Source organism: Protopterus annectens, chromosome 3.part0 (genome assembly GCF_019279795.1).
Source record: "Protopterus annectens isolate FY-2018-M chromosome 3.part0, PAN1.0, whole genome shotgun sequence".
In the NCBI taxonomy this organism is placed as follows: Eukaryota; Metazoa; Chordata; order Ceratodontiformes; family Protopteridae; genus Protopterus; species Protopterus annectens.
The window spans coordinates 1,597,256,934-1,597,279,137 of NC_056731.1; the positions used below are offsets into that span (position 1 = coordinate 1,597,256,934).

At 38.0% G+C, this 22,204-nt stretch overlaps 1 protein-coding gene across 1 annotated transcript in view; it reads left to right on the forward strand.

Annotated features, from left to right (window-relative positions):
- The first annotated feature begins 1,086 nt into the window (after nt 1-1,086).
- MATN2 (matrilin 2) overlaps nt 1,087-22,204 on the forward strand; it is a 658,816-nt gene continuing 637,698 nt past the window's right edge. Inside the window, exons 1-2 of the mRNA XM_044065933.1 lie at nt 1,087-1,222; nt 3,809-4,378. Of these exons, the coding sequence (XP_043921868.1) occupies nt 1,087-1,222; nt 3,809-4,378 (706 nt within the window). The remainder of the gene's footprint in view (nt 1,223-3,808; nt 4,379-22,204) is intronic.

Consider the following 22,204-nt stretch of genomic DNA (forward strand, 5'->3'; position numbering starts at 1 on the left):
AGATTTTAAATATTGCTCTTGTAAACTTCAAATGTTAACAGAATAACAGGATTTGTGTTAGCATGCATTGTCTTGAAGGATATGAAGTCTGAAACTCAAATGTATGCCATTATTTAGTGACTTCAATGCTCAGTGATTTACCAGAAAGCCATAAATATTATGAGGAACAGACAAAAATATGAGGCAAATATCTGGGCTTTCTGCAAAAATATGGACAGTTGAGAGGTATGTTGCGGAGCCATAGATACAAAGAAGTTATAGTCCCACTTTCTTCCTCTTTATTAAGCCCATTATTGAATATAGTTCCCCCTTTGGCATATACCTTGCAAAGTGTGTAAGCCAGGGTTGACCAACAGGTGTCTCTAGGGCCACAATCCAGCCTACCAAAGCATTTTATCTGGCCTTCAATATGTTCTGCAAAATTCTGTTTTGAATGGACAGATACATGTTAGACATGGTAATGTGCCCCCCAAAACCTTGCCAAGTATGGTAAGTGGCCCATGAACTATACGTTAACTGGCTCCTGAGCCAAAGCAATGAACAGCCCTGGTCTAAACCAACTCATGGGAGCTTGGTGTTTCCTCACCAAAAAGATCTCATGTCTTAGTATATCCCAGCTATCCCACTAATTATCCTGTATAGGTTCTTGGGGGGGGGGGGTGCAGTTTAACCTTCCATGCTAAGAATGACCCCACATTCTTTGAACTATTTCAACAAAACAGAATAAGTGGTAAAGCAAACACTTGCTCTAGACACCTAAACATTTACCACAATAGTAGCAATACCAGGTAGTTTCACAGGTGCCTAGTCCAATGCATATCCCATTTCTGGAATAGGCTATCATTATATCTCAGGCAGAGAACTTTTATTTTATTTTATTTTATTTTGTTTTGTTTGCAAGGATAGTCACATTGGGAAGTACCCCTTTTTGTTGGACACTGAGATAAAAGCATTCAAAGATATATATAGAGAGGTATAGCATAGGAAGTCTTATACAATTGATGTAGAGAAATACAACAGAGAGCTTTTCTGCAATCACAGTAAAAGTATGGTGTACTTCTCTGGCAGCTTTTAAAAACAGTCAGAATGAACAAATGGGTGATTGTAAATTTTCACCTGGGACATATGGGGAATGTCTGCTTAATGGTGGATACTATTAATCTCCCACCAACATTAGGTGACATGGCTGAGTTTTTCAATAGTCTTCTTGGGTATATGCTTGGTAAGAACCAATGAACCTATGACTAAAGAAGTAACACAGAAACTGCCATTGTCCTGAGTCCACTTCAATGATGAAAAACATTTGTTAGGGTCAGCAGACTGACCTGGTTACTAAATAAATAAATACAATCAGCCAACTCAACCTCATTGTCACTGGTGCGGTTGGACCCACTATATATTATGGACCAGTCTCTACACAGATCATTGACTAAAGTCACCTCATCCAAGCACACATTCAGTGATTAACAGCATAGCTTAGTAAGTTAAGGCAAAGAGCTAAAATAAGTATTCATTGACCTGGCTGTGATTCACATAATGTGCATATGGATATATGTCTCCCTGAACATGTAATCTGATCACATGAATGCCTCTGCATCCTTCCTGAAGGGGAGTACTTGTGCTTAGTCTGTCTGTACATGTTAATAAAAAGCATCATGATGGCTGAGTGGCTTTTGTCTTACAGGTCCATGATCTGGCATGTATTCCTGACCTCTGGTTACTGTCCTATCTGGAATTTGTATGCTCTCACTATGTCTGTGTGTGGTTTCTTATACTGCCTAAAAACACGGTGTCTGTTCTGATGCATTCATAGCATGAAAGGTTAAACAGACCCTATATAGTGCAGTCACCCTTGTCCTTGAACCATGGGTCATGTCTGAAAATGATCCAATTCACTTACCTGGCTAACAAATAAATAAATAAATAAATAAATAAAATAATCAAATGGCAAATGACTGTAGGATTGGTAGCATCCAAAGTGATTTTTTTTTTCAATCCATCCATTGGATGTTCTTTAATCTACAGCCATAACAATCCCTTTTACTACTTTATATTCTTAACTTCTGTCATTACACAGTGACATTATCAGTGTCTCACTGTTCTTCACTTACTCACACATAGGCCAAACATTCAAATGCTTTTGCAATCTCCTTTTGATCACCCGATGAACCCATTATAAAACTTGATTTGACTAGTTAAATACTGTGTTCTTTCATTTCTATTTTGGGCATACCTCATGGTAATCCCTAATATCCACCCTCCAGCATGGAGAGCAGGCTGTTGCCTGTTTAATCTATTCTCCCTTAGCCATTTCTCTAATAATCCAGTGATACTCTTGAATACAGATTGCTAGTGTTTATATAAATATCTTGCTTCTGTGAAGGTGAGTGAGTCTAATTTATACACATGTTGTTGGGAAGAGCATTAAGATAAAGATTGTACCCTGCATTCCTCTGAAAAGGATGTCTTGCACCCCTAGTAATATAACACATATTCTCAAATCAAATGAGTACTGTAGGTAAGCTGAGGATTGGTTTCTGAACAGACTGCTTGGGCTGATCTCCTAAAGTCAGCAGTATTAGTGGTAAACTGGAGTGCTGCGTTTCTACTGCAAACTTTGGTGCCATTTTAATATGTTTAAGTAATACTCCATCTAAGACTAAAGGCAACATAAGCAATCTTGCTGGCTACTTGAAATAACTTTACAATATCAGGTACTGACTGTTATTTGCATGGATGTTTACATTTAGATCATTTATATACTCTGAACTATATAATCTGCTAATGGTGGTTTACCTAAGTACTTTATCAGAAACTATATTAATTTTATGCTTTGTGACTAGATTTTTTATTTATTTATTTATTTTTTTGCTGTCTTACCTCACTAACTATCAGGATCCCCTTTCTCATTCATTCCCCTGGAAAGTAAGAACCCTGCAGCCTATTTGTTCCTTCCAGGATTGGACCTGTCTCTCCAAGTATTCAATCACCCAATGATTTTTAATGATAACATCAAACAAAATCAGTCACACAGCTTAAGACTGAATAAAGCAGCTGGTGTGTCAAAGGATGCAAATCTTTTTTCTTCAGGTTGTCAAAGTTGAAAGTGCATGGATTTATCAGCCAAACTACACACCTTGAGAATGATACAGTAGAACCCTGGTGGATATCTAGCCACTTAGTATAGCAGATTAAGGCAATGAGTTGCTGATGAAGTTTGTCATGAAGAACTACATTTAATTTCTTCAATCTCCATTTGTCGAGTATGTGACTGAACAAATCATTTAACACGACAGTGGTCCTGAGACTCCACTGAAATAAATATGTGGGGGGTTATGTAGCCCATAAGTAACTAACTAACTTATTTACAAACTAATGTCATATATAAATATAGAAACTGCCATTACAAATAACCTTGGGTGTAGCATTTGAGCCATACTGGTTGTTTTACTTTTTAAAAAAAAGTATATTTTGCCTTGTTAGACTGCATTACTCCTGAATTATTATTATTTTTTTTATAATCTAAATTCAGAATGCATACACTACTACTATTATTTTAGACTTTCATACTGTTGTTTATTCAATATTCTTCTGTACTTATTTGTCTGGGTGAATTTAGGTTCATTACGCAATATATTGCTGAACATTTTACTAATGTATTCATTTTTGTGAATATTCAATTCTGGTGAGGTGCTGAGAGCTCTTAAAAATCTATACAAAATAAATAAAAAATGTAATTTCTTGCCTTTACCTTTCCTTGTACTGAATGCAATGAATTTAAATTAATTTAACTCTTTTTTTTTTTTAGACAGCAAATGCAAAAACATGCCTCTGGACCTTGTTTTCATCATTGACAGCTCACGAAGTGTGCGTCCTACTGATTATGAGAAAGTAAAAGAGTTTGTTATCAACATTCTCTCATTTCTGGATGTTGGATTGGATGCTACCAGAGTAGGCCTCATCCAATATGGCAGCACAGTTCAACATGAATTTTCTCTGAAGACCTACATGAAAAAGGCTGACATACACAGGGCAGTTAGGGGAATGACTCATATGGCTTCTGGCACAATGACTGGATTGGCTCTACAGTACATAAGGAATGTTGCATTCACAGAAGCTGAGGGAGCCCGTCCATTAGATATGCATGTCCCAAGGGTTGCAATGATAGTAACAGATGGAAGGCCTCAGGACACAGTAGAAGAAATAGCAGCAAAGACCCGAAACTCTGGCATTATAATATTTGCCATTGGTGTTGGAAGAGTGGACATGAAGACACTGAAGGCTATCGGGAGTGAACCCCATGAGGACCATGTTTCCTTAGTGGCCAATTTCAGCCAGATTGAAACACTTATCTCAGTGTTCCAGACAAAATTTTGTGGTAAGACTAGAACTAATTTCCTGATTTAACCCATGCATTAAATGGTAGAGAAGCTGGGCTGAAGGTACGTCATATCAGGAATCTGAATTCTTATTCTGATTGTATAAGTCTTTATTTTCAAAGTTTTAGAAGTGAAACTTGGCTTAGTTGTTTATCTTAAATAGGAGGATTCAGTTTTCAAATACCTTAATGTTCTTTTTGCAGTAGCTGCCACATTTTCTACATTATATGAGACCCATTTCCACAAACCTTTAAAAATCCTGTTTTACATGAATAATCATTCATTTAAAGAAATTTGTCTGTCAGCGAGGAAGCCATGTGTCCTTTTAATAGATAGGCCGTATAAACTAAATACTTATTTTTTGTCATTTTACATTTTTCACTGTTGTCAGATCTATAGTCTAAGATCATTACTAGAACTCAAGAAGCAGAAAGACAGTGAGTAAAACAAATTAGTGTATGGATCAGTTCTCATATTGCTTAGGAAACATGTTGCTGTATATGGTAGTCAGGAACTGCTGGACCTCTGATGTGGCCAAACATGAAACATGCATTAAAAAAAACAAAAATCAAGGCATGGCCATTACTTAGAAATAGTGATCTATTTATACAAATGTGCATAACAGTTACCAGAAGAATCATACTGCACTGAGTCCATCCAATTCTCCTAATTAGGTCAACAAAAGGAGGAAAAAGTGCTGAAATGTTCACCAATAAACCAAAAAGAGCACTAGGGTAGCCATTTCTACTGATACAAAGTTTATTGTAGCACAAACAATGTTACCAGCAACAACACCACATAAACGCTGACAGACAGTATGTTTTCTTCATTGGTATCATCGACTTCATCAGATAACAAATACATCAAAATGACCTTTAATATATACTTTTCCCTATAAACCATAATTGAATAAATTACCTAATTGTGTCTAATAATAAAATATATTGCTAGAAACTAATGTATTACATATATGTGTGTGTTAAAATGAAAGACACATTTAATTGCATTCTATTTCCATTAAGTCATATAACTATTTCGTTTCAACTTAAAAATAATATTAAAGCAGTTAAATGTTAAAAAACATCCAATAACATCCTTCAAAGTGAGCAGAAATGGCGACTATCAAATGTTCCATCTGTAAAGGCACCCTTCATTCAGAGCTCAGACCTCATAACAGCCAGGGTGCACTGCTATTCACCAGTACCATGTTCTCTGGTGGGTGTTGTTGCATATTTGTAACACTTTTGCTAAATATGGTACCTGTGTCTTAGTCTAAGTTGAAAACAGGATAACAATATAGGTGGTCTTTTCTATAGGTTTTAAGTAGGTAGATTATTGTTATATCTGGGTACATGCAGTCAAGAAAATAATCTAGAATGTACCTGGCTATTTGTAGGTGCGTGTGTGTGTGTGTGTGGGGGGGGGTATACAATCTGTTCTGTTATCATCACTGGCATCAACCACCTTTTGCCATTTTTACATGGAGTTCAGGTCTCATATCAACTATTCATCTCAGACACTTTATCTCCATCATCTCAAGCTTCTTTAGCTGTTCAGCCTTCACTGCCCAGGTTTCTGTACCACACAGTAGTACTGGTCACACCACAGATTTGTACTTCTTGCTTTCAGATTCTTTGGTACTTCTCTGTTATGAGTACTCCTTAGACTTCATGCTACTTTCTTGCATTACCTCTGATTCTAACTTTTTTAAACACCTTTGTTAAACTATCATTTAAGATGTAGGGTCACATACATTAATAGAAAAGAAAATAAACCATATAAACATTTTTCCATTTACATATATCATACATTACATATGTCTTCTTGTTTTTTTATAACAACTGTCTTTCATGCCAACATTAAATAAATTGTTCAATTCCTGCTTTCCCTTAAACCTCACTCCTGTCCCTGAACATTATGCTGCATGCCTTGTTCCCACAAATTCCATTTATTTCTATGTAATTTGTTCATCTCCTTTTCTAAAGATCCCATTTCCACTAATTTTATCTCTTTTACAATATTCAGTACTTCAAACACAGTTGATTTAGATTTTGATTTCCATTTTTTAGTAATTGCTGTTTTGGCAGCCAACAGAATTAAATTTAATAAGGCCTTAATATGTCTAGGCAATTCAGATCCTGTGTCCTGACTCAGAAGAATCATTTCTTTAGTTACAGACATTTGCTCCCACAATATTTCTTGTATTCTGTACGTAATTGCTAAAATCTGCCAATTTATTACAATCCCAAAAACACATGTTCCTAATTATATATTTCTTCCCCATCACACCTGTAGTATTTGCAATCTGTCTGAGGAAAATATTTTTGAAGACTACTTGGGGTATAAAAATACCTATTTGAACACTTCCAGGCAAAAGTAGTAAACCCTCTTTACTTTGTTACATATCTGGGAGCCATATATATGTCCTCTCCTTCCACTGTTCCCTTGTAAATTGCTTTTTCAGTCTCTCTTCTTGATCTTTTCTAGTCTCCTCTGACTGATTCTTATAGTTATCATGAAATATTTTATATGCCCTACTAATTCTGCCATTTTATAATCAGCTTCTTTTCCAGATTCAACCAAAAGCTCTAACAGAGCAGATATTTCATTTAGGACTCCCATATCCCTTTTTCTTTGCCTGTCCTCTGATATCAATCCCTGATAGGTAAGTCAGTCTCTAACCTATAGTCCAAATGTCTTCTAGGCCTAGTGAATTTCTGTGAACATCTTGATTCCTTTGACAGTTTTCTCCAGTAAATTACAGCCACCCCTTGCCTATTTTTGTATGATTACTTGCAGTCATCCCTACTGGCAAAATCTCCTTTATCCATTGCACTGTTGATTTAGTTCTTAGAAAGCTTTCTGCAACTTTATGAATACAATATTTTGTATGGCTGTTATTATCCTCAAGAATCTGCATGCAGAATCCCACTCTCTTTTTATTCCTTGAATCCCCCCCCCCGCAGCTTCATTATCATCCATTTCTACTTTGAATTACAAACTTCTTCTTGTGTTATGTATATGAGCCTTAACTGTGTAGCTCTAAAATATCCCTTCAAATCAGGTGATTCTAAACTACCTTCTTTTATTGAGAGGATCAATTTATCCCACTTACCGCTGTGGCGACCCCTAACCGGGAAAAGCCGAAAGACACAACAACAACAACAACAACCTTCCTAAATAAATTAATTCAACTCTTTATTAATTATTATCCACAACTTCTCCTCTGGATGTTAAAAATATGCCTGAACTATAAATAAAACTAAAGGAACTAAAAACATTTTCATGGCTTGTATCTTACTATCCATATCCATAAATAACAGGTTCCAGTTTCTCAGTTTTTATATTATTGTTTGGTTAGTCTTTTCCCACATATCCTTTGTTTCCATAACAAGAGCCTCATACTCCTAAATACTTCTTATTATGTTGACATAAATATTGGTATTACTGAACCAGTTCATGACTGGGTACATAATTTACTGCTATTTACTGCTTGTTTTATCTTCATTCATTTTATATCCTGAAAAGGCTTGACGCTACTTAAAGAGTTTCCAGAACAATGAGATGTCCTTCTGTCGATTTATCAAGTACAAAATAATATCATCTGCAAATAAAGCTAACTTTTCTTGATTACTGCAACAATTGTTGATCGGTTCATAGTTAGGAACTAGGCTATTGGCCCTAGGGCCTATATAAGCCTAGCCAAAAAAGTACCCTGGCTTTCACCACCCAAGAAAATTATTTTCCTGTGTCCCTGTCGAGCAGAGCCACAGAAGTGATCCCCAGGGTGAATTTCCTATCTCCCATCCAATCATCAAGAATTTTGTTGAAGAGTGCTAATGAGGAGCTTTGTTTGATGTAGATAGGTAGTTTGTTCCAGAGTATGGGAAGTCTCTGGGACAGGAATCTATTCCTCCAGCATGTTCTGTTTATTGTGGTGACAAGGTTTAGGTCCCTAGAGTATGTAGCTCGGAGGGATTAGGATTTCCTTAAGTGGAGCATGTCCAACAGGTTTGGGTTTGACATAGCTTTGTATGTTAGGCAGAGATCGCCTCTGAGTAGGCAATATGCGACGGAGTAAAGCTGTAGTTTTTTGAGACTGTCTGCATAGGGCATCTGTTTGAGGCCGATAATCCTCTTTGTGAGGTATTTGGGAGGGTGGCCTAATGTTTAAGGTGTTTGCCTTACAAACACAAGGTACATGGTTTGAGTTTCACAAGGGATAACTGGCTAGGCTTAAAATAGCTCACAAGGGCAGTTAGCCTAGTACTAATCTATGAATCTATTTCTGTGGCCTTTCTAATTGTTGTAGATGTCTTGTGAGGTACATACCAAAAGGGGTGTTGTACTCTACAATGGGTCTAATGAGTGGCTAGTAGAGGGGAACAATGACCCCTTTTTTCCTGTATGAGAAACCTTTTGTGATGAGGTGTGCAACATAGAAGGATTTCCTGACTATTATGGCAATGTGATTATCAAAGGAGAGACTACAGTCCACCTGTGTCCCAAGGTCTCTTATCACACTTTCGGTGTTAAGTAGACTACCTTCTTTGTGGTAGTTCATGGGTACAGAGTTTTTACCAAAAGGGATGACAATGCACTTTTTGGCATTGAGCTTGAGGCCATGGCTTTGACACCAGGCATCTGTCTCAGTGAGGCCCTTTTCTAGGATGTCCACATCGTTAGGAGTTTCGATTATGGCTCCTAGTTTGCAGTCATCTGCGAACTTTGTTAACCAAAGACCTTCTGTGTTAACATGTACTTCTGAAAAGTAGATATCAAACAGGAGAGGACCCAGGACTGAACCCTGTGGTACTCCACTTGTCACTGGTCTGACGTCAGATATGGAGTCTGCTACTTTCACAGTGTGGGTTCTGTCAGTGAGCCATTTGGCAACCCATCTTGTGACATAGGCATTTATACCTAGTTTAGTGAGTTTATCTGTAATTCCAGTGGGGGATGGTGTTGAAAGCCTTGGTGAGATCTAGATAGGCTGTGTGAACCACCTTACCCTCATCTACAGCTTTGGTGACCACTTCAAAGAAGTCTGTCAGGTTTAGGAGACATGATCTGCCTTTTACAAACCCAAACTGGGTGGGGTCCAGGGTTTGGAGATTACCAATGTCATTGTTTAGAAGTTCCATGTTGATACATTCCATAGCCTTGCAGACCAGGCTCATCAGGCTAGTGGTGCAGTAGTTCCCAGCATCCATGATGGCTCCCCCTTTGTGGAGTGGGATAACTGTCGCTGTGTGCCATTCAGTGGGCACACAGCCTGATGTGAGGCTATGATTGAACATGGTACTTAGGTGGGGTGCCAGTTCGTTCTGTAGTTCATGTAGAATGCAGCCTGGGATGTTGTCAGTTCCCATGGATGCTGTGTTCTTGGCTTTGGAGAGCGTGTTTTTTACCTGTGCAGCCATGATTACAGGAACTTTGCATTCTTCCAGTATAGAGATGGGCCCTTTAGGGGGTGAGATGGGGGTAAAGTTATCACTGAACCTATTTGCCAGGATGTTGGCAATGTCAGTTGGTTCTCTATATTTAGTGCCGTTGTGCTGTAACTCAGAGCAGATCTGAGTGTTGCCACTGAGATTCTTGACATAGCTATAGAATGCTTTGTGGTTGTCTTTAGGATCAGTGATGATTTTGTTTTCGTAACTAGCTTTGGACGATTTTATGAGGGATCTCAGCTTTTTACTGAGGCTGACCAGGGAGTTCCTCCAATCATGGGATTTTACTCTTTTTTTGCAACAGTTTCTTCCTTCTGTTGTAGAGTTTGTTTATGGCAGGGGATCACCAGATCGGTTCCTTTTTTTGGAGGCTAGCATCTTGGTTCTGTTAGGGATTGCATGATCTATGCACTCGTGTAAGTGCTTATAAAGTGCATTTGTGTATGATTCAGCAGTTGTACCTCTATTGTCCATCTGCATGGGTGTCGTGAAGTTTGCTACTTCTGTCTTAAGAAGCATTGAAGTTGACTTTGGAGAAATTTTTTACGGTGGTTACCCTAATGGTGGATGGGGGCAGGATGTGGATGTCTAGGGTGATTAGCTTGTGGTCAGATCTGACCAACAAGGAATTGACCTCTGGTGTGGAGCACCAGTTGCCCATGTTGGTAATGACCAGGTCTAGGATATTGCTGTCCTTGGTGGGGGTGTGGATAAGTTGATCCAAGGCACTGGAATTTATGAATTCCAGAAAATGTTGAGCAAAAGAGTTGGTACATAAGTAGTTTTCCCAGTTAATGGTGGGGTAGTTGAAATCACCCATTATTAGGGTATTAGGCTGTACCCTAATATTTCCAGTGTATCAATAAATGAGGAGTGAGAATCCTGGGACATGGTGGGGGATCTGTAGCAAGCTACAATTTGGATTGTGGTCTTGCCCAGAGTTAGTTGCACTTGGATAATCTCAGATGCATTATGCTGAACAACTAGACTGGAGGTGTGGATATCCTTAATGAATATGGACACACCTCCACCTTTAGTGTTTCAGTCCAGGTTAGGTGGCCGAAAGGTGTGGTATGAATTATAGCCTGGTAATGCAGGGGTGCTCTCTGCAGCCTTGAACCAGGTGTCTTTCACTGCACAGATGTCGATGTTCTCCATTTTAAGGAGTGCCTCAAGTGAGTGCATTTTGAGGTTTAGAATTTTAGCATTGAGTAGTATTACCCTCAGATTTTGCTTGCTTGTACCGGTTACGGTGGTGAGTTTGTCATTTGAACCCTGCCTAAAAAGTCACTATAGGGGTGGCAAGAGCCTTAGCCAGTATCCGGAATCCCAAGGGCAACAGGTGCAGGCCATGTCTGGCAAGGCATCGTGGTCTGTCGATCATGTCATCCCAGGCAGACAGATACTGGATCCCCTTAGAATGACACCAGTAGCTTAGCCAATTGTAGAAGTCAATCATTTTGTCCTTGTACTGTGGTATCATTCTGGGTGATGGCAGGATGCTACTCAGGGCTAGGGTCATACCTCACTGGGCTATAAGATTGGACAGCTCCTTCATGACTTTTTTCATGTAGTCCAGGGAGGTACATCTCGGTCATTCACACCAACATGGACAATGACAGAGTCATATTTTTACTTGTTGTGGAGTGACCTGACTGCGTGTGTTTTGTGGCATATCCTGGCACCCAATAGGCAGCTGACAGTAACTTTCTCCTTGTTTAGCCTTGTGAGTGGAACATCAGTGTGCTTGACTATAAAGTCACCTATGACTAGAGTGTTGGGTACGTTGTTATACCTTATGGGCTGTGGTTGAGTGGCACACTGAGTTTGTGGGCTATGTGTCATTTCGGTTGTGTTGGGGGGGTGGAGGTTGCTTGTGTTTCTGCTTTGGAAGTCCCTGTTGCTTGGGCAGATTGTTATTGAGAGCCTCCGTGAATGTAGGTGTGTGTTGTGTGTTTCTATGTGTGTGTTTTGGTGGTGTAGGTTTTGAGGGACTATGTGATGAGTGTGGTGTGATGCAAGTGTTTACCCTGTCCTCTTGACTATCTAGTCCAGTCTTGGGTGAAGAGAGCTTGCTTCCAGTTTGGCTATATAAGTGCATCTCTCACAGGTTGTAGTGTTGGGTGGTAGGAGGAGAGGGTTGTCTGTGTACATGAGGCAATTGCTGCATAGCCCCAAGATGCCCAGATTCATCAGGTAGACAGGAAAAAACACCGGGAGCTGACCCTTAGACATGCCTGGATAAGTGCTTATTTATTAAGTACTAAAACCTGTTTTCCTCTAGACAAGTGAGGAAAGCTGAGTGCTGTAGTAATTTTTAGCTTATTTAGTGCTTACAATGAGTTCTGAACAAGTACTGAGCCCAAAGAAACAGATTTGAGTGGTAAAACTAAAAAACTGAATAGTTCTAAGGGAAAATTTGAAGAATAGACTTTATGGCGCCAGGAATAGTTTAACCCTAGCTAAGCGAGGGGGCTCAGAAGCTTACAAACAGTCCTGGTCACAGCAAATCTGTATCTGGACTAGACTACTTATAGAAAAGGCAGGAAACAAGCTTAGATTTTTTTTTTTTGTAAAGTGGAAAAGGAGTAAGGAGCAGAAGATAACTCAAGGTTAAGGACTAAGTGGGTTGGCCTCCTCAAATGTTCTCCCTGTATTAGGTAGAATGAGGTAATGACACTAATCTGGGAGGAGGTTCCCAGATCACATTTACAGTAGGGGTGGACAACTGCAAAGCCACCAAGTATGAGAACAAAGTATCAATAGGGAGGAAGGGTGCGAGACAAAAATCAAAACACACAAACCCAAACAGGTGCTTAACAAATGTAGAAAATTTCCAGTTAATACCTCACACACAGTAAAACTAGCTAGAACAGTATGTAGCAGACAATAAAATTGCTATATATAACTCGTAAAAATAAGCAAAAAACAGGATGCTTGATGTTATATATCACAGATCAGGGTTTGCTCAGTGCCCTTCTTCCATTTAGCTCAGTGTGAAATGACAGAAACACTCACAAGTTAACTTCTTAAGTAACAGAAAGTTGAAACCTGAAACAACTTTAAAAAAAGCTCGAAAGAATCAATGAGATGCTTACTCCAAGCCGTAGTCCAGGTAACCCTAATCAGCCAATGACCATAAACACTCCCCTGTCACTGAAATGCAAGAATGGCTTTGGCTAAACCAAGATGGCCTGGAACATGTGCTCAGGCACACAGCCTCTACAAACAAACAACTAGGCTCGAAACACAAGCCTGAATATGGACAATGCTACAACTACCCATACTACTTAGGTAGAAAAAAACTGCAGAAATGTTTATCACAGCAGGAAAGCAGCAGTGAGAATTTAAATGAATGTTTTAAACAGATAAAGGTGCAAGGAGACTTTAGAGAATGCTTTTAACTGCAAAGAAATAAGGTATATGATACACTCCTTGGCAGAAAATCAGAACAAACAAACCCAAACAGGTGCTTAACAAATGTAGAAAAATTCCAGTTAATACCTCACACAGTGAAACTAGCTAGAAAAGTATGCAGCAGACAGTAAAAGTGCTATAAATAACTCATAAATAAGCAAAAAACAGGATACTTGATGTTATATATTGCAGATCAGGGTTTGCTCAGTACCCTTCCTCCTTGAATTTCAGAGTACCTTATTTTCCTTCTAATAGACCTAAACATAAAGAAACTGAAAAGTAAAAAAGAGGACAGCCCTGCCTGTTTCTTCTGATCAAACAGAATTTATCAGAGAGAAACCGTCCCACCTTAATTCTTGTCTCCAATACTTCATATATCCTCCTAATTAACCTTATTATTGTATCAGGGAATGCAAATGTTTCCATTTCCCTACCCATAAAATCCCAGTTTACTCTGTTAAATACTTTCTCTGCATCAAGACTCATGACCGACAGTGGTATTTTCTTATATTCTGCTTCCCTCTGGATCATCATTTTATTAATTGAAAAACAAAATGGCACTCGGGCACAGTAAATAATTTAATCGCTTTTATTCTTTATTCCTCAGAAAGTCATCAGAAACCTTAACCAAATAATACAACTCCCATTTATAATGATACCTTAATTGATTAATTAATGAACTAGCCAATGACTTTCAATCATCAAATACTTAAATGAAACACAAAAATTCTAAACTAGTCATTTCTTCTTTTACAACAAATTGTATAACGTTAAAAAGTCATTCACCAAGGTTCTGTACAAAACACACACAATTTATATTCGCTATCTAAATATTCTTAAATTTTAAGAAGCACTTAATAGATATTTTTTCATTAATTCAGGGCAAAATATCTGCCCTTAAAACAAATCTGCCATTTGAGTTCTAGATACTCTAAATATGCATTAGAAGTATCTATAAACCGTTCCCTATTGCTTTTTCCGCTATCATGAATTGGAACTTTTTAAATTCCGAACATGTCTGAGAGTGTCTAGCCAGTGCATTACTGTTGTCCTTCTTCTTTATTGCTAAAATATGTTCCCTAATTCTATCTACTAATCTGCGTGTAGTTTTACCTACATAAATATTTACACGTTGAACATATTGCAACATAAACTGACCCCTCAGTCTGGCATGTAAATCTTTTTTTGGAAGTATAAAGGTAATTGTTATGTTCAAAATAAAAACTACTCATAGTTAAAATGTATCTGCACTGTGAACATCCATTACATGGGAAAGTTCCTACTTTCTTATTTACATCTGACTGCACCCTTATGTTAGATGAACTTTCTAGAAACTGTTTCAAATTTTTAGTTCTTTTGTAAATAAACGTTGGTTTATCTCCTTCTACACTTAACAGTACAGGAAAAGAACAAATTAAATCTTTATTGTCTAGTATCCTTTTAACACTAAAGCCTGCTTTTAAGATCGGGTGAAATTACTCATATCTTTGCTCTCTTACATTTCTGGTGATTATGTATAATTTTTCAGAAGGGTACCCTCTTTCTTGAAATAACTTTATAACTTTGTTCATTTCCTCTAAAAAAATCCAATCGTCACTTATCAGTCGACTTAATCTGATGATTTGGCCTCAAAAAACTTTAAATTTCATATAAGGGGGATGAACACTGTCATAATATAAATAATTATTAGTGAATGTACTCTTCCTAAAGATGTTACTGGAAAACTTTTTTTCTTGAATATTTAAACTGATTTGTATGTCTAAAAAATGAACCAACTTCCCCATATTGCTCAGAACAAAATTAAGCCATATCACACTCTTGTTGACGTGTTGCAAAAATTCATGTACTGTCGCTATATCAGTTGTCCACATGAAAAACAAATCATCTATGTACTTTGTATAAAAGCATACATTGCTAAAAAGCAGAATATTTTTCAAAAATTCTTGTTCCCACCAGCATAAGACTAGGTTTGCAAACACTGGAGCTACTTGAGCCCCCATGGCGACCCCTCTTTTTTGTTGAAAAACATTGTTGTTGAACATAAAAAAATGTTTTTCAACACCATCTCCACCAATTGACAAATGATAGACACATCTTGTTCAAACTCTCTACAGTATTTGCTCAAATATAATCTTACAAATTCTAAACCCTCCTCTTGATCAATAGAGATGTATAAAGAACTGATGTCTATAGTTTTTTTGCCAGGGAAAGCATAATTTTTAAGCTCATTCAAAAACATCCATGAATCTTTTAAATAATAATTACTGACCTGAACTATAGGGTTTAAAACTTGATCCAAATATGCAGAAATTTTAAATGTTTTGTTGAAAGGCGCAGACACAATTGGCCTAAAGTCTTTTCCTTCCTCTTCTACTCTGTGACAGCAATATCCTCCCTCTGGATATAATATTCTTAGACTAGACAGACAAAAGAAAAAAGGGGCTAGACTGGCCATTGTATGTTCAAACCATCTTACACCTTCAAGTCTAAACTAACCCTCTCCCTCCTTCTCACCTGCTGAACTCCTGACAGCTAACTTTAAACTTAACAATTACACCACTATCACAATTGTAGCTATCTACATTTCCCCCGGAAATAAAATTACCCTTCTAGAAAACATTCTCTCCTACCTTTCTCAAAACATCCGCAATGAATCTATTCTTCTTGGGGATGTAAGTATTAAATGGCTAACTCTACAGTCCCCAAACACTACTTAATGCATCAACTTACATGGCTTTGTACAACGTATCTCAACCCACACCCATACAAACAGATCACATACCCCCAGCTCTCTCATTGATTGAATTTTAGTCACACATCCCCACAAATGCCATAAACCTGAGACCCTACCCAACTTCCTAAGTGATCACTCCCCTCTGAAAGTTCTTATGTAGATACACTCCTCATTTCACTAGGCCTCACAGTTACATAACCTGTTGCAAATTATCTACCTTCTGTCCTGAGACTTTTAATGCCCTCCTGTCCAGGATAAAGTGGACACGTCTAACCCATCTCCCCCTTGAAGCTGTCCACTCTTTCAACTCTACTTTTCTTAACATCCTTAACTCTCTTGCTCTACCCCGCATTGTTCACATCAAATCTAATATATCCCCTTGGCTTACCAATGCCACCTGCACCCTAATGAAAACTAGAGACAGGGCATGGAAAAGGTGGGTAAAAACTAAGCTCCCTTCCCATTTGCAAAAATATAAAGAACTAAGAAATCAGGCAAAAAACACATTCACAAAGACAAAAGAACTTCTACTTTACCCCCCCCCCCCCAACTTCCCAAGAAACAGATCCCAAGAAATTTTGGAACTCTATAAGCCAAATCCTGCACCCTGGTAACCTTTCCTCTTCCAACCCCTGCCCAAACAATTTGCCAGAAGAAACAGCTACCTCATTCAATTTCTATTTCATTGAATCCATATCTAAGTTGATAAATTCCTTCCCCTCTACTACCAACTCAACTAACGTTTCCAAATCCGCTCCTCCTCTGAACTCCTCTACCACTTCTCAGTTACAGCTGTACCTACTAACTATATAAAATCCTTACTTTTAATTATTGTTCTACTTCTGCTGACAACCTGCCTCCCTATTTCCTACAAATTGCTGCTGAATCCCTTGCCCTCACTGTATCAATCCTAATATTTATTTATTATTTATTTTACATTTGTTGACCCGGCTAGTCTAACTGGATATATGTCCATTTTCAGTACAGGCCCGGGGAGAAAAGCTCCAAGCATCAGCAGTGACAAAGAATACAATATATAGTAATAGTCAAGTGAATTACAGTACATTGTTTACATTGGTCAGATAAACTTGTACAGAGTCATTTAGTAGGTTTAAGCTGCACTCCATCTCAGAATCTGAGGTGCCATCTATCTGGAAATAATTCTACACCATACCCATTCACAAAGGAAGTAACTCTACTGACATTACAAACTTCAAACCCATCATAATCCTCTCACCACTCTCAAAAATACTGGAAAAATGCATACACAAGCAAATCATGAAATACCTTCTACAGGAAAACTTGCTCACTCCTACACAGCATGGCTTTCACCCTAAACATAGCACTACAACTGCCCTTATATCCTTCATTAATATTATTTCTCTAGCCAGAGACAATAATAAGTTGGTCTCCTGCCTATTCCTCGACCGTTCAAAAGCATTTGATATGGTCTCTCACCCTCTTCTGTTGAACAAACTGGCTAACCTAAACTTCTCTGTCTCTACTACTAGCTGGTTTTCCAGCTATCTCACTGACCATCTACAGACAGTGAAATGGCTCTTAGCTCTCTCCCCTCCTCTTCCTGTCAAAATGGAATTCCCTGAAGGATTTATCCTTGGCCCATTACTATTTAATATATTCACTAATCTACGCTACAGCTCCTGTCCACAGTCATCCGTTGTACAATATACAGATGACTCCACCATCACCATCGCAGATACTCCCTTTGACCTTATCTCTGCAACTCAAGCATCTTTTAACTCAGTCGAATCCTGGCTCTGTGACAACCAGCTAATTCTTAACCCTAAAAAGACAAAACTCTTACTATTTCTCCCAAAGATCTTCACCCACCTTAAATCTACATTTTCTGTACTGTCCCTCAATAACACCCCCATTAATGTTGAACCTAGTACAAAACTACTAGAAGTAATAATAGATGACCCACTCAGGTTTGATCTACATGTAAACAACTGCATCAAAAAGACACACCAAAAACTTGGCCTTCTTTACCGAAACAAAAAGTTTCTAACTAACAAAGCAAAAATAACCCTTGCTCATGCATACCTCCTACCTAGCCTTCTATATAGCTACCAAATTCTTACCAATCTTAACTCCACACTACTAACTAAACTGCAGTCTACCAACAGCAAGGTTGCCAGACTCGCTGCTCACCAGACTTATAAATCACATCAATGTCTTTCACTAAGATACCTAAACTGGCTGGAATTACCTCATCGGTGTCTACTCTCTCAGCTACAAATAATTCACTCTGTACTATACCTGAAATCCTTCTGACCTAGCCTATCTCCCCACATCTCTCAATATTCCCCCACTAGGTCCCTGTGTAGCTCTGACCTTAACCTACTACAAATATACAAACTTAAGACTAAAATTGGCTGTAACCTCTACAATCCTACCATATCATGGAACAAATTACCACTAGAAATCAGGTCCCTCAAACATCCAAATCAATTCAAAACTGCCACTAGAGAGTATCTCCAAACTCACTGGTCCTATCTCTGCACTCATCCTCCCTGATCCAGCCCATTAATTCATATGTAATTAAACCTTTTCAGCTTGTAAACCTCTTCATAGTATCACCCTTCTTCTCCATCTCTTCTCTCCATTTTTTCTCTGCACACTCTGTCTTCTAAGTCTACTATTTTTTTTACAAAAATAGTTAAAAAAACTTACTGGTAACCAGAAACATAAAAAAAAAAAAGAGCAACTGTAGTATCCTACAATCCAAGAATTTATTCAATGCTTTTGTCTCATGTTATTTAGAGTCTTCTTCAGAATAATTCATTGCACACTTACTGCCTCTCCTTAAGTAAAATCCATCAGCCATTCACAAACAAGAATATATCAATAGGCTGAACTATAATCATGCAAAGCCATAGATATAAAAACTTAACATACATACTCTAAAATGTATCCACTCATGGTAAAATGTTCATATAAATTCAATATTTGATACTTGAATGAATAAGTAAAATAACTTTTGGTGTTTTCCACCTGTTTTATAACATTTGCTCTTTACTTCAGTGCACTGGTTATAGCGATAAAATCATTCAACCTAGGGTCGATGCTGGCACCCAGCTTTAATTGCCAAATTAACACCTTGTATTTCCATATATTTTCAAAATAACCACTAGTGTCTTTAATGTTCAATTTTGTCTATAACAAAAAAATAAGAACTTGTTGAACTCTTTGCACACCAGTGAATGTCTATACATAGCATTGTGGATTTCCTGTCCTAATATCATAGTTATGTTCACAAATTGGGTCCTGGAGTCCTCTAGTGGTTTTACCCACATAGAAGACTGAGTAAGAAACACTGGTGGCTAAATACACTACTCCTGAAGTTTTGGGGATCAGGGCAATTGATTGATACTTCTGTCACAGTTCTCAATAAAAACAAATGAGCCATCAGTGATAAGTCTACAACAATTAACAATGGCTACATTTTGACATGTATCCCTTCCTACTGTTATAAAATCATCCCCACATTACCTCTAAGTATTTTTTTTTTGCAGAAGTTGAAAATGTTAATAAATTGCTGGATTGTGGGCTATTTCTGGTGCTCTTTTTTTTTATTTCTATTATTTTTTGAAACTGTTCTTCTTGAGAAGCCTCACAATTAGACAACCTTTTCTTCATTTCAGCCTTTGATTTTTGCAGTTTTATCAGTTTATCTGAATAGCTAGTTAAAGCTTTTTTCTATTTTTCACAGCCCTTTATAATCTGAGTTGGTATGTATCTTCAGTGTTGCATTTATTTAATCATCTCTCAGTACATTTGATTTATTTTCCCTCTACATTACTAGAAGTCATTTCTTGAACCAGTAATGAAGCTTGAACAACTTTTTGCTGAACAGCTGCAGGATTCTTCCCAGTCTGTATTTTCTCTTTACCTTTTCTGGTTGATTTTCTTTCAGGTTCTCCAGATTTCTTCTCTGCTGGAATCCATCCAGTGTACATACTAACCAGTAACTGAATGTTACCCAACCTTGCAATTTCACTGCTCCTTTTTTTTCTCAGTTTCTGTTTTCACATTGGGAGAGTTGAAATTAAGCTGTTGACCAGTGTGCAGCCATCTTGGAAGTCCTCTCTATAATTCTAACTTTGATCTTCTCATTCAGCCTTCCATTCTCTACCAGACACTCAAAGCTGTTACCTTATTCTACTGCTTTCCCTTCTGTCTCGATTTCAAATTCTTTGAATCCCCCATTCGCTGCTAAGACCACTGTCTATACTTAGTTTCATCCCCTGTGCCTTCAGTTTTGCATTCCAGTCCCCTATCATTTGCTAAAGCTTCTGTTCTGAGTTGGCTTGTAATGCCACATCATCTACACTAAGCAGCTTTGCTGATCTGGCTCCTTTGACCTGTTTGTTGATGTAGTCCATTACCAGTATGAACAGGAGTGGGCTTTGAGCTGAACCCTGATGCACACTCATTCTCACTGTAAATCACTTTTTGAGTTTGCATACTGTTCATATCTGTGTTATTAGCTTTGTACATATCTGCACTAATTTTATCTATGTTTCTGGGACCTTAAACCATTGCAGGACTGCCTGAAAAACTGCTTTTTTAGGACTTTGTCATATACTTTCTCCAAGTCTAGGAATGCCTAGTTCGACTCTTTCTTCACCCCAGCTTCTTCCCCACTATCTGTCTTTCTCCACAAACACTGTGTCAGATGTGTTGCATTCTATTCTGTATGTAAACTAGCTCATCTCCCATTTGCTTTACACTGCTCTGTGGATTTGTCTGTCACTGTCTCTAGCAATTTCATGCAGTGCAATGAGTTTAATACTTCAGTACTCCCAGCAATTATGAATATCCTCTTTTTTCTTGTACACTAGCACTAGAACGATTATTCTCTAGTCATCAACGGTATGTCTTTCCCTCCATATTGTGATGAGTACCCTTAGGAGCCATTTCTTCCCTAATGAACCCAACATCTTAATCATATCTACTGTGACTTCAGTTGAGCCTGCTGCTTCCCATGACTTCATTTTCCTTAGTGCTGTTCTTACTTCTAGGGTGGGCTCCTCCTCTTCTTTCATTGTAGGCTGTGTCTGAGGCAGTATAGTATCCATGAGTTTGTCTTCATTCAGAAGATTCTTGAAGTAATACCTCAATCTCTCCTCATGTACTCTGGACTGGTGAGTAGATTATTGATTTATTTATTACTGTTTGTTTACTGAGTAAATGGACTGGTCTGCTGATCCTTTTCAGTCATGACCCATGGTCAAAGAGCGAATACAAAGAAAAGAATGCAGTATATAAACATCAAAGAATGAGAAATTTTTACAGAAACAATTCAAGGTAAGCAACAGAAATAAACATAGGATTTGAATGAAATATGCTTATGTGCAGCATGTAAAGTAAACATATGTATTGGGTTAAGTCAGACCTATGCAAGCAAATGTACAACATTACAGTTTACATTCCTTTTCAAGAACTGACATAGAATTCAATACCCCAACACGTCACATAAATCAACATAGTTAACCACTGTCCAGAAAGCAACTACAGTGAATATCACAGATAGGGTGTTCTTTGAGGATATCCTTGAAGAGCTATACCATTTGCTGGCTTTTAATTTCATTGAATACATGATTCCAAATGGTTGGACCTAGATTAGTGGGGTCCTTTCTCCTAGTGCTGTTTTGAAGCTCGGCACTCCAAGGAAAGGGTGTCATATTTTGCCAACTTCTGAGAGTGTAGTGTTGATTCATAAAAGGTAGTTTTACCTGCAAAGGGGGCAATAACTTAACATTAAAATAGGGAAAAGAAGTGCACTTAGAAAAAATTGTGCTATTAGGAACTGGCATCCTTTTGGTATTTTTTGATAATCTGCAATGATGCATGAGTGAGTCTGCCAATACTATAAATCTACAGATGCTGTTCTCTGCCACCTACAGCTTCCGAGTTGTTGCTGGCTTCCCTTAGGAAAGCTGTCTGCTGATAATCTTATTAGTCTTTGTGACATTTCCTTGAAAACTGATAGAGCTTCTTTGTGCCATATGCTGAGTCACTTTCCAGAAAATGGTAGACTTTCTCTGGCTCCTTGTGCTTTGCTATTATGATTGCTGTCGTAGCCTCTTTGTCCTTCTTAGCCTGGTCTGTCTTTTCTATTTCCCCACTTCTTTCTGCACTCCTTCTTTCTTTTGATAACTTTCTATAGCTCTGCACTCCACCACCAGCTTTCTTTA